Source organism: Cryptotermes secundus, unplaced genomic scaffold (genome assembly GCF_002891405.2).
Source record: "Cryptotermes secundus unplaced genomic scaffold, Csec_1.0 scaffold1171, whole genome shotgun sequence".
NCBI lineage: Eukaryota > Metazoa > Arthropoda > Insecta > Blattodea > Kalotermitidae > Cryptotermes > Cryptotermes secundus.
The window spans coordinates 79,446-92,112 of NW_019743669.1; the positions used below are offsets into that span (position 1 = coordinate 79,446).

The 12,667-nt window shown below is 38.5% G+C and overlaps 1 protein-coding gene across 6 annotated transcripts in view; it reads left to right on the forward strand.

The window, feature by feature from the left end:
- Positions 1 to 294: 294 nt before the first annotated feature.
- Positions 295 to 12,667, forward strand: part of LOC111874242 (cleavage and polyadenylation specificity factor subunit 1) — a 150,656-nt gene continuing 138,283 nt past the window's right edge. For 5 of the 6 annotated variants that reach the window (XM_023869575.2, XM_023869574.2, XM_023869573.2 and 2 more), the window contains exons 1-5: positions 295 to 699; positions 1,835 to 2,049; positions 7,764 to 8,080; positions 9,403 to 9,653; positions 10,666 to 10,847. In XM_023869575.2, coding sequence (XP_023725343.1) covers positions 528 to 699; positions 1,835 to 2,049; positions 7,764 to 8,080; positions 9,403 to 9,653; positions 10,666 to 10,847 — 1,137 coding nt within the window. In that variant the 5' untranslated portion in view covers positions 295 to 527. Of the gene's footprint in view, positions 700 to 1,834; positions 2,050 to 7,763; positions 8,081 to 9,402; positions 9,654 to 9,865; positions 10,072 to 10,665; positions 10,848 to 12,667 lie in introns of those variants that run through there. The other variant, XM_023869577.2, reaches the window with a different exon arrangement.

A 12,667-nucleotide genomic window follows, 5' to 3' on the forward strand; every position in this document is an offset into this window, starting at 1 on the left:
TTATCTGAATTAAAACAGGATATTTACATAACGTTTCAAGAACACGTTGATAAAAATGATTGAATTAAAAGCAATTTGACACAAAAAAAAGTCAGTTTATACGAAATTACGGTCACGTTAATAGTAACAATGCTTGTTGAGACAAGTGTGTACGACGAGGGAAGATAACTGCAGCACGTCATTTTCGTGCCCAGAGTCACGGTTCACGACAGAAAAGTAACCGAATTAGTTTCCATGCATACATATGTTGGGAATGTTATGTACGGATCCATGGGTTGTGTGTTGTGTGTATTCACAGGATTCCAATACGTACTGTGAGTCGACGTTGAGTAATGGTACCGAAATTCCGAAAACTGTTGTTGAGGATAGTTTGTACAATGGATTGATACCGGTTAATATTATTTATTCTTGTCATAGATGCCTGATGCAGTTTTATAAATAAAATTGCTTTCAGTAGTTAAGAAGGCTGAACTTGTTCGTTCTTTTTTACCACAAAGTGTGCATCGTTTAACATTGGAACTGAAAGCATGTACTCGATATGCAAGGTCACACATCCAGCAACAGGAGTGGAGCATGCCCTTACTTGCTACTTTTTCAGTCGGACAGAGAAGTCCCTTGTTGTGGCTGGTGCGAACATCATACGAGTGTTCGGACTTATACCGGATGTGGACCCAGCAAGCAAGAAGGATGTATATACAGGTATTTTGCTTTCAGTTTTAATTCTGGCATTGTTGACACAATTCTCGACATTATTGAATTGAATTGAATTTATTTACATTCTATAAATCCTAAGCAGGTTAGTACCTTTGGATACAGAACATGTCAAAAGGTTACATAACATAAGTATAGGCAATTTTAGCTTAAAAATTAATATAACTTAATTTTACATCATTCTCTATTTACATTGAAGTATTCATCTAAAGAGTAGAAGGAATGAGCATGTAGATAATTCTTTAACTCTGATTTAAACTTTTTAGTATCATTGCCCAAGTTTTTAATACTTTGTGGCAGATTGTTGAACACTTTTATGCCAGTAAAGTAGACTCCTTTTTGATATACTGATAAAGTTGATGAGGGTAGGTGGAAGTTATATTTTTGTCTAGTATTCATGTTATAGACATCAGAATTTAATTTGAATTTATCTTTGTTGTAAACAACAAATAGGAGAAGCGATAATATGTATTGCGATTGAAGCGGTAGAATTTTTAATTTCTTAAATAATTCTCTACATGAATCTCTACTTCTACATCCTGTAATGATTCTTATTATATTCTTTTGTATTTTAAAAATTATTACACTATGTGAAGAGTTCCCCCAAAATATTAATCCATAGTTCATAATAGAATGAAAGTAGGCATGGTAAACCATCTTCAATGTTTCCTGTGACATAAAAGGCTTAATTGATCTCATCGCATAGCAAGCTGCATTTAATTTAGGTATAATTTGTTCAATATGTATTTTCCAAGACAGTGTACTGTCTACATGTATTCCAAGGAATTTTGTATCAAGTACTTTACAGATTAATTTGTTGGCATAACTGATGTCCAGATCAATTTGGTGGTTGTTTTTAGTTGTGAATGATATGTAATGGGTTTTATCAAAATTTAATGAGAGTAAATTGGCTTCAAACCATCTGTTTATGGCTTCAAATACAATATTTATGTCATTTTTAAAGTTGTCAAATTTAGAGTTCTATATCTTATATCAGCCCTTAGATACACTGTTAGTGATCCACAGTCGCAGGTCCAGGAACTGGTTAGATTGAAGTTGAACTGTGACAAGTGCAGGCGAGAATTAGATAAAACTCATGTGAAATATATCTCCTTCCAACCAGAGAAGCGACCACCAAAGATGAAGTTGGAGTGTTTGGCAACTTATAGCCTGTTTGGGAATGTCATGTCAATGCAAGCAGTGAGTTTGTCAGGATCAGCACGTGATTCACTGCTCATCAGTTTCCGAGATGCCAAGCTCAGTGTTGTGGAATATGATCCTGAAGTCCACGACCTAAGGACCTTATCCTTGCACTACTTTGAGGAGGAAGAGATGAGGGTATGTTGAACCTTATGTGCAGGATCTCATATGCAATTCCACAGTCCTTCAGATAAAATTTTAGCATTCCTTTAAAGATGCAACAATCTTGTGACACTCATATGAATGATGTACAAAACAGGTTTTGTGTTATCGATTGGTGAGAAAAGTGTGGGTCTAGTGGTAACCAATGGACCTTGAGAAACAAGGTATTTAAATGGTGATTGTTAACACTTCGCGGACCGGCGATTTAAATATTTAAATCAGCCTGGGGACTGACATTTTTAACATACTACCCTAACTTGTGCACTGTTCACTTTAAAAATTAATATAAAATCTCATAATTAATTTTTTGAACTAAAATTTTTTGAGAACACTTACGAATACTCATAGAAGTGCTTCAGGGTGTGATATATCTGGAAACATTCCCCTTTTTGAAGTGGCATTACACAGAACTTGCAAATGTAGACATACTTCTTTTTGGTGAACTGTGCAAACAGCATTGCATAGAAGGATTCTTCCCCTTGGATTGTTCACTCTTCACAATTTTCACAAGGGTATTTTTCCACATATCACTCGAGAGTCGCCCTGGGGGTCCACATGAGGCCATCATGGGGTGGGAGCTTATGGGGTCGGTCGTGCTATGTCTTTGTGTGTCCCTGGTATTGTCACCACCATCTGAACTGCAGCCCAGGCCTTTGCCACATTCGTCAGAAATGCTTTGTATTTCAATTTTGAATCAGGGTTTAGATTTTTTGCTGTCCCCGCAATGTTAATATGCGCAGTGTTATTACCCGCATTATGGTTGGAGCTACTGTCACTTTTACTGTCTGTGGTCACAATTCTTTGTTGTCCCCCGTCACTGTCACTGTCTGAATGACAATCCATTACTACGCGTCTCACAAGGCAAGTCAGCTACATCATTGGAAGAGAATTTGTCCTTGATCCATTCTCCCCACTAGCTACTGGCTGATACACACAGCTTGAAGGAGTCAAAGCATTTTCCTTTATAGTTGGTTAAGTAAACAGTGAGGTCAAGTTACTGACTGCTAACTAAACATTCCAGAGTCTTATCACGCGTCTGCAGGTGGTTGCGTGCAATGTGGGTGGCGCCAGTGTGATGTATAGTGTGTTGCAACTTATCGTGTTTTAAAAACGTGTTAATAGGTGAATGGTCCGCCATGTTTAAAAGCGAGAAACCTCTTAAAGAGTGCACGGTCCATGAAGTGTTAAGATACAGGCTGTTTCGTGACCCAGTCAGGATTTGTATAATTGATAACATGCATATTTGAATTGATTACACTCAAGTAGGTCATGGGAAAAATGAAAACAGATTCTTCCCCACTGTCAGCCTAGCAGCTACTGTTAGTTCCTCGGAACTCTAGCCATGGTGGAGGGTCATACCATCTCTCTCGGAGCTGGGGGGGGGCAGTCTTATCAGTTTATATCAGTGTGGACACTACCAGTTTGGAATATAGCATCTTGGAGTGTGGTTAGGTGTATAGTACGTTGTGTTGCTTGTTAGTTGGTCTCCGTTGGCAATGTTTTCCACTTGGGGAGTATCTCTGAACATCACCACAGCAAGAGTACAGCTTCGCGTGCTCCACAACAGCTCCACACGGCTAAAGTTACGAGGCACTAACTATACCTCCTCTCTGTGGCCTTCCCCCACTCCCCCTGTATGTCAGTTTTATTCTAGCTTTTATTCTTCCTTCAAGTGTTGTTTCTCTGTTTGTGTCTCTCAGAATTCTTAGTTTGTTATTGAGATACCTGGGTCTGTTATAAATTTAAACTGACTAATCATGTTGTTGCAGTTTTATGAAGCTCAATGACAGGAGGTACATCAGCAAATAATAGTGAAGGTGTGCATGAGCTTCTGATGGAAGGGAAGTCTACAGCATAGGTAGGATGGGGGAGCAGGCAACAGACTTGACCCTCACCACCCATATTAAAGCTTTTCCAGATCCTGATGTACTCAGATTGAGATTTATACACCACCACTTAATTATACTTTACGCTGGAGTAGTAATATTGTTATGACTCACATTTTGTGCATTATTTTGTCACAGTTTATTAATTACAAATGATTTCTGTGTCCTATCACCTTTATATGGTGTAATATTTAAATCTTGAATAAATATTATATAGCCATATTAAGCGATTCCCTTGTCACCATCGCATTAGTCATTGTCAAGTTGTGGATGGAGGAAGTAGCCTCCAGATGTAAAGTATAGCTGCATATGTAACTGAAAAACAAGGGAAAGACAGCTGACAAGGGGTGATCATCGAGCTTGGGGTTTGAACAGGAGCTGACAACTCCACACCGTTAAATATTACAAAATGATACACACAGCATTGTAGTTGGTCATGAGACTTGGCACTTGGAGTATCTGGAATCTCAGTAGTCATGGTTCATTGAAGATAATGTCTATAATGACTTGAACAAGTAGATGGTTACAATTTTTTCTGTTGGAAATGGGAATACTAATCATCACTTAGTGACACAGTGCCTCTTACATAAGGGAATTAAATCAGGAGTTAAAAAGAGTGGAGCCTGTTAGTTATAGCATGTTGTGTGTAATACTAAGAGGTCACTGGTGTGATGGTTATTCAGAATGCACATGTCCCAACTAAGGATAAAAGTACTGATATAAAGGACAGCTTTTATGAGTAACCAGAATGTGTGTACAATCAGTTTCTTAACACTTTGCGGACCGCGCACCCTTTAAAAGGTTTTTGCTTTTAAACATGGCGGACCGTTCGCCTGTTATCAGGTTTTTAAAACACGATAAGTTGCAACACACTATACATCTCTCTGGCGCCACCCAAGTTGCACGCAATGGCATAATAAAACTCTGGAATATTCGCTTACTTGTCAGTAAGTTGATCTCACTGTTTTCTTAAGCCACTATAAGCGATAATGCTTTGTTGCTCTTCAAGCTGTATGTATCAGCCAGTAGTTAGTGTTGGGGTATGGAAAAGGACAAATTATTTTCCGATGAGCCAGCTGACCTGCCTTGTGAGATGCGTATTTATGGTGTTTGAGAGCGCAGCAGTGACAGGGGAGAGCAAAGAATTGTGGCCACAGACAGTAAAAGTGACTGTAGCTCCAACGATAATGGGGGTAATAATATTGCGGTTACTAACATTGCGGGGACAGTAAAAAATTTAAAAAATCACAAAAATCTAAACCCTGATTTGAAATTGAAATACAAAGCATTTCTGATGAATGTGGCAAAGCCTTGGGCTACAGAGCAGATGGTGGCGGGAAAACCAGAGTCAGACACAGACTTAGTGCGACCGTGCCCATCCAATCCCACCCCACGCAAGCCTCATGTGGATCCCACAGGGTGACTCTCGGGTGATATCCAGAAACATACCCTCGTGAAAATTGTGAAGAGTGAACATTCCAAGGGGAGCATCTTTCTAGGCAATGCCGTGTTTCCACAGTTCACAAAGAAAGGAGCATGTGTACATTTGCAAGTTCTCTGTAATGCCACTTCACAAAGGGGAATGTTTCCAGAAATATCACACTCTCAAGCACTTCTAGGAGCACTGGAAAGTGTTCTCCAAAAATTTTAGTTCATAAAATTAATTAGGAAATTTTATATTAATTTTTAAAATGAACAGTGCACAAGTTAGGGTAGTAGGTTTAAAAATGCCGGTCCCCAGGGTGATTTAAATGTTTAAATCGCCAGCCTGCGAAGGGTTAAGTGCACCATGCAAAGTGTGTTAGGAGAGTTCAGTGCAAAAGCAGAGATATATGGTGTTTTCATATTAACTCTTGGAAATGATAGCTTATATGAAACTAATAATGGTAATGATGTTAGAATAGTAAACTTTAACCCACCAAAGAATTAATATTCAAAAGTAAAATGTTTCCACATCACAACATTCATAAATACACATGTGGTGACAGGAGTTAAAGCCAGCCATTGTTTTTAAAGAGTGCCTGTCCTGATCATGACAAGTGTTGTCGATGGTGAGGTCATGCCATTCTGAAATTCTCATTGAAGTGACATTGGTGCAGTGGGCCCCATCATTAGCCTTACAAGCTATAGCAAGTGTCAGCATTGGGATTTCTAACGCAAGTCTACTCTGCATCCTGAGCTCTTACAATTGTGACACAACTGCATGCAAGAACAACACAAAATCTGGTCCTCTTGTTTCTTTAGACGAAGTAGAGATTCTGTGTTGCCATGCAAGAATGGTTTGTTACCTGGTTTTGATAGAGGTTCATTTCCACCCAGAAAAAAGCAGAAACTGGGCAAGTTATAAAGAATTTCCTTTCCAGGTTATTGCACATGCATGTAGCATGTTTGGTAATTGTAACTTCAATCTGTAAGTTAGATCTGTCTCAGTCTTCTAGTTAAATGAATTATTAACTACAGTGTGAGATTCATTAGACTCTGAAAATAAACCAGAGGTTGGTTTTGTGTGGTAAGAAAATGCGATAAAGGTTGAAGAAAGCAGTCTTCTGGGATTTGGCACCGTGTATATGTGGTCACATATACACGGTGCCAAATCCCAGAAGACTGCTTTCTTCATAGTCACCGCCGTGAAAGCCTCAAATCTTACGAGATAAAGGTTCACTGTAAAAGTTAAAAGCCTGAAGGCAAGTTATGTGAAATAAAGAGGTGCCAGTTCCTTTCTCCAGGAGACAGAGCCAGCCTCCAGAAATATTCCCATGACAGTACTAAACCGTTACCATAAATCTTCATCACATTCAGGCTATAGCAGCAGCTGAAGTTCATTATTTGTTATGGTTAATACAGTGATGACTATTTTCTCTGCTAAATGAAAATCAGTGTTCGTCTTTGAGTATCTTGAATAATGGGGGTGCATGATTTTTGTATTGCATATCTTTGTGATGGAGCCCAATTTTTCATTTTAAAATATGAGAAAGTACAGTTTGCTAAGACTGCAGTAAAAGTGCACTGTTCAGAATTTGCTAAGAGCACAAATATTTGAAGTCCAGTCAAGTTTATTAACTAGACATTAAGCTGCAATGCCAAAACTTGGTATTCTGCACACATGAATCTGGGGAGGACCAGAAATTTAACTGCAGTTTGTTGGAAATGACTGAGTAGTTTGCTGGATTTCTGCTTTGAGTGGCACATAGTCCTCAGTTCAAGCCAGACCTTTTGTGAATACTTATTTATCCATGATTATTGTTACTTACCCCAATTTTCTCTTAAAAGACATGCCTAAAAGGCCAGTATGAAATCCAGTGACTAGCGGGAGGGCTTTTTGCTGAGTATAAAGAAGATGATGGAATTAGGAAATGGTACTTTTGTGTGATTATTAGTGAAAGTTTTTGGGGGTAGACCATCTATCATACATGATCTTAAGAAATAGAAGGAACAGTTGCTTAAATTCTGTACTCAAAGTGATGTGCCTAAATCAATGGACAAACATGAAGCCTTGCACCAAGTTTGTGGATGTAGACAAAGCATTGTTTGAATGGATTAGGCAGTACTTGAGCAAAAAGTTTCCACCCAGTCACACCATGTCATGGGTCAAGCTAAGGCACTTTGTGGGGATTTAGATGTATCAGTTCAATGTGAATATTCTTCTGGGTGGTTTAGCATATGTAAACAATGACATGGCATTTGCTTTATGAAATTATGTGGAAGGAAAGGAGTGCTATCCAGCACAGGTCAGGTCCCAAGCTTCCTGGCTGAGTAGTCCAGTACATGTACCATGCTTTGTGATTTTGATGTTTGGTGTTTCAGGGGGGCTGGACTCAGCACTATCACATTCCAATGGTGCGGGTTGATCCTGAAGGTCGGTGTGCAGTCATGTTAGTATATGGGCGGAAGTTGGTAGTCCTTCCCTTTCGTCGGGAGACAGCTCTGGATGACCCTGAATTGGTAGATGTTAAACCCAGTAGCAGTGCTGCCAACACAAAAGCCCCAGTCCTTGCTTCATACATGATAGTTCTGAAGGAACTGGATGAGAAAATGGACAATGTGATAGATGTGCAGTTCTTGCATGGCTATTATGAGCCCACCCTGCTCATCCTGTATGAGCCTGTTAAGACATTCCCAGGGTAAGATCACTCCCCATGTCAAGTTGCTGAGTATCACAAAATCAAAATAAAATGAATGTTTTCAGAAATATCCATTGTTTTCATCATCTATCTTCCTGTAATCTTGATGTTAAATTTCCTCTAGTTAATGATTTCTGTTTGTTCCCTCAAAATCATTCACTATGTGTGAAGTATGAAATTACCAAAATTTTCATTGTCTTTATGAATAGTAAGACTAATAAGTTCTGTAACTCAGTGACCAGCAATTGAAAGATTACATTAATGGTTAAATGTTAACTGTCACAATTTAGGGGTGACTATAGACAGGGTGTGAATTGGTGAATGGATTTATTGGTAATTTATACACACCACTCAGAGCTACAAGAACTTCACTGATTTCCACACTTCACAAATAACTACGTGCTAAGTCTTCTCCAGCCTTCATTTCCATCACTAGTCATCGCTTAGTAACAGCTTTCAACAATGGAGAGTCTTCAGCTCCTGTGCTCATGTCATCACTGTCCAGCAGATATCCCACAACCGAACTGTAGCACTGTCTCTTCTCAGCCTCCCCTGCAGAATTCAACTCTCAACTAACTGGTTTACCCCAGTTGTCTTATAACCCCCTTACATGTACCAAGTAGAAAACACCATTTCCAACAGTAACTTTATTTTTGCATGCATATTCATTGCTGTGTGAACATGTTTACTGATCTGTTGACTAGAAAGGGATGTTCTTTATTCGTCTGTCTCGCAGTCATTGCATGTCAACAGCTGTACACGTTACACTACAGATAAGAGTGTTGGTGTCTTTTGACACATTTCCAGGAATCATTCTGCATTACAGCATGGTCTGTAATTGCATAATTTGTCGTAGGGTCGGTATGGTGACGAGCAACTTCTTAAAGTTGAGAATTTTCAAATAATTTCAGGTTAACCATAATATATAATGTATCAACAATTTTGGTGATGGGTTTCTAGGCATAGTTATTAAATTCCATTTTGAATCGCCTCCCACTCTTTTTTAGCAATCACATTATTGAAATACGAGCTTTATTGTATTGTATCACAAACATTTTTAAAGTTATAAAAGATAAATTTGTAAGTTTATGCTGTGCAATACAAATAAAAACTTTAAATATTTAAATTAATTTCTTAATATTTTGGAGTTTTCAAAGTAATCTATATTGTCACCTTTAATTGTGGTCTGGGATTGAAGTTTCCCAACATATATGTAAGTGACATAAGTTAAACATCAGATGGTTAAGATAAAGTTTTTGGTTCTGAAGCTGTCTGTGCTTCTGTAAGAACATCAGCTTTTATGAGTGAAACTCATGTTTTAGCCGCATTGCTGTACGCCAAGACACATGTGCCATGGTAGCTATATCCCTCAACATCCAGCAGAAGGTGCATCCCATCATTTGGTCCATGTCAAATTTGCCATTTGACTGCACACAAGCCATTCCCGTGAGGAAACCACTTGGTGGAACTTTGGTGGTGGCCATCAATGCCCTCATATATCTGAACCAGAGCGTGCCTCCATATGGTGTGTCTGTTAATAGCATCAATGAAGTGAGCACCAACTTTCCACTAAGTGAGTCTGCATTGTGATGATATTAAACATATTTTCAAGAGTGAATTAAATAGTTTGATGGTGTGTTGTATTTTATTTTATATATCCTGAGTTTTCATGCTCTGCAGTTACGTAAATTTAATATGGATTTAAGTTTAATGGTGAATTAGCTGTAATTTAGGATACTGCCTTCTCAGTGCAGAATCTCATCTGTCACTCCCCTTTTGTGATAGACCTGATCAGACAGCATATTGGTTCCTGCATCTGTGACCCACCATATGGCTGGTTTGAATGTACTTATTGATAGCCCTGATATCGAGCAAGTTGGCTGAAGCAGTAATACTTCTGCCTTATGTTCAAGAGTTGGTTGATTTGAATCTCAGTGGGGACACCAGCCATTCTGACGGAAGTCTTTTGTGGTTTTCCTCAGTCTATCCAGGCAAGTGCTGGAAGAGTCTTTCAAACTAGCCTGTGACCACTCCCTTCCAAATTTGTACCAATTCTTTATTTGCTAGTCATCCTTTTGTTAACATTATATATAGTATGAGCTAATGAAGTAATCACAGATAAGTAGTGTTACAGAACTGATCACTGCTGTAATTGGTGTTTAATTTACATTTGGACTTCATATTTGTGTTGTAAGGTGCAAAGACTCCATAAGATCATATTTATAAACATGTTTTAAAATCTCAATATAAAAATAGCTCCTAGTTCTTCCACCTCCACTTCCTCTGCCTCTTCTCATCTTCTTGTACTGTTTCTGCTGAGGGGTGAAGCTTTCAAATGTCAGTCATCCCACATTTTTCCCTGTTCTATTACATTTTGCATTTTTTCAGTATTATTTTTATTAGTCATTTGTTAAACCATCTCTCTCTATATATAACTCCAGTAAACTTTGATATCTGGAGATTCTTCTGCACTTTTAACCGTTTATGTGCTCTGTGGATTGGCAGCTGATGATGGCTATCCTGTTCTCCTTAAGTAGTGGAATGCTGTCTTCAGCACTCATCAACTTACTTCATGTTGTTTTCAGAGGTGCAGGAAGGGGTAAAGCTCAGTCTGGAAGGTGCTCAAGCAACCTTTATCTCATATGATCGGCTTGTCATTTCTCTGAAGGGGGGTGAGTTATACGTCCTCACACTCTATGCTGACAGCATGCGCAGTGTTCGTAGTTTCCACTTCGAGAAGGCTGCTGCCAGCGTGTTGACCACATGTGTATGTATCAGAGGTTAATGTGTTATTAGTGAGAACTTTTGTATACTGGCCAGATGTGTTGTACTCTATCAATTTTGCAAACTTCTTATATGCTCTTTCATGAGCATTATATGTGGCCATCTTTCCTAGTTTTTCAAAAGCTCTTTGATGTATGTTTTCTAAAAACCTGTTGGCATGTGTAAAACTATAATGTATGTGTGACCTGTGGGTTATAAGTAGGGCTCGGATTTCTATGACCTAAAAACTTTGAAAATATGCATGCATTTATGCCCTAAAAATGGCAAAATATGACCTAAAATATGACAGAATGGCCCGCAAAAATAAGTAAATATTTAACAAAAATTCCTAAGAATGGCAATTTATTAAGAAGTTTACATTTTGTCCTGAATAAATATCTTTAAGCTCTGAAGCATCGATCACAGCACATTGCTGACCCCATAAAGAGAAAAGCTGAATGGTGATTCATAGAAAAGTGTACAAAGTTATTTTTTCTGAATAAATGTCTTTAAGCCCTGAAGCATCCATCACAACACAATGCTGACCCTGTAAAGAGAAAACACGAACGAAAGTATTGTTTATTTTAGCATGAAAAGTAAAGTAAAGTTTGCTAATAGTTGCAGGTAAATAATTTGTACGGTACCTTAATCTTCTTTTTCAGTAGAGTTGCACTGAATGACAACATGCATTTTCAAATTCTCGAACTTGAAGGACCTCCGATTGACACTAAGAATGGCCTAGTATTTGGAGAAACTCCTTTCTAAGTCGCAAGATGTCACAGGGGCATACTTAAAACAAGTCAAATCTCTTGCATCAAGTTCTAATTCACTGTTGTCAAATTCAACTTCTTTGCCACAAAGAATGTCAGAAATTGTACACAGTGTTGAATATCCAGGATTTCGTTGGAGCACATTTTGTAATTTTGCACTAATTTTCACAGCAACTTCGCCCTGTGCTTGATGTAGTTCACTTTCAACTTTCTTAACAATTTGTAATGCATTGCACAGTTGCATGCCCACAGCTTCAAGTCTAATGATGGAGTTTGATATCAAACTGAAATTTGATTTTATGTACGCTAGATTTCTTGACGTGGTTGATGAAAACAAATTTTGTACAGTTCGAATTGAAGATAAATCATCTCTGTCAAACTTCATGAAGATATTTTCAGTCACACTGTAGTGTGTGCAGTAATAATCTGCAGCATTGAGCCAAGTCCCCCATCGTGTTAGAATAAGCTTAGGGGGAAGGGGTAGTGATGGAGCCTCTTCTTTAAACTTCTGGAATCGAAGTGGAGCCTTAACAAAAATTTTCTTCCCATTTGCTATTAATTTATCTACATCAAAGTAGCTCTCTCGCACCTCTTCTGCTACCGTATGCAGAGCATGTGCGAGACACGTTACATGAATCATTTTGGGATACAGTACCTGAAGTCCCTTTGCTGCCTTTACCATATATGGAGTGGTATCCGTTAAGAAGAGGAGCACATTCTCTCGTTCTACCTTATTTGGCCACAGCAAATTCATCGCATTGTCGAAAACAACAGCAATGGAAGAATTATTCACTTTTTCCAACACCTCACATGCCAATAGGAATGTATCTCGAGGCTGGTCATGTTTCAGTATACCAGCAACAACATTCGCTACAAATCTACCACTTACGTCCTTAGTTTCGTCGATAGACACCCATATTTTATTATTTCCGACACAGGTTCTTATTTTATTGATGGTAACATCGTAGCAGGAAGTGAGATAGTTCTTTCTTAACCTTTAAGAGCCGAGCGACGCCATATGGCGTCATTAAAATAAAGTCAAGGGGACGAATGA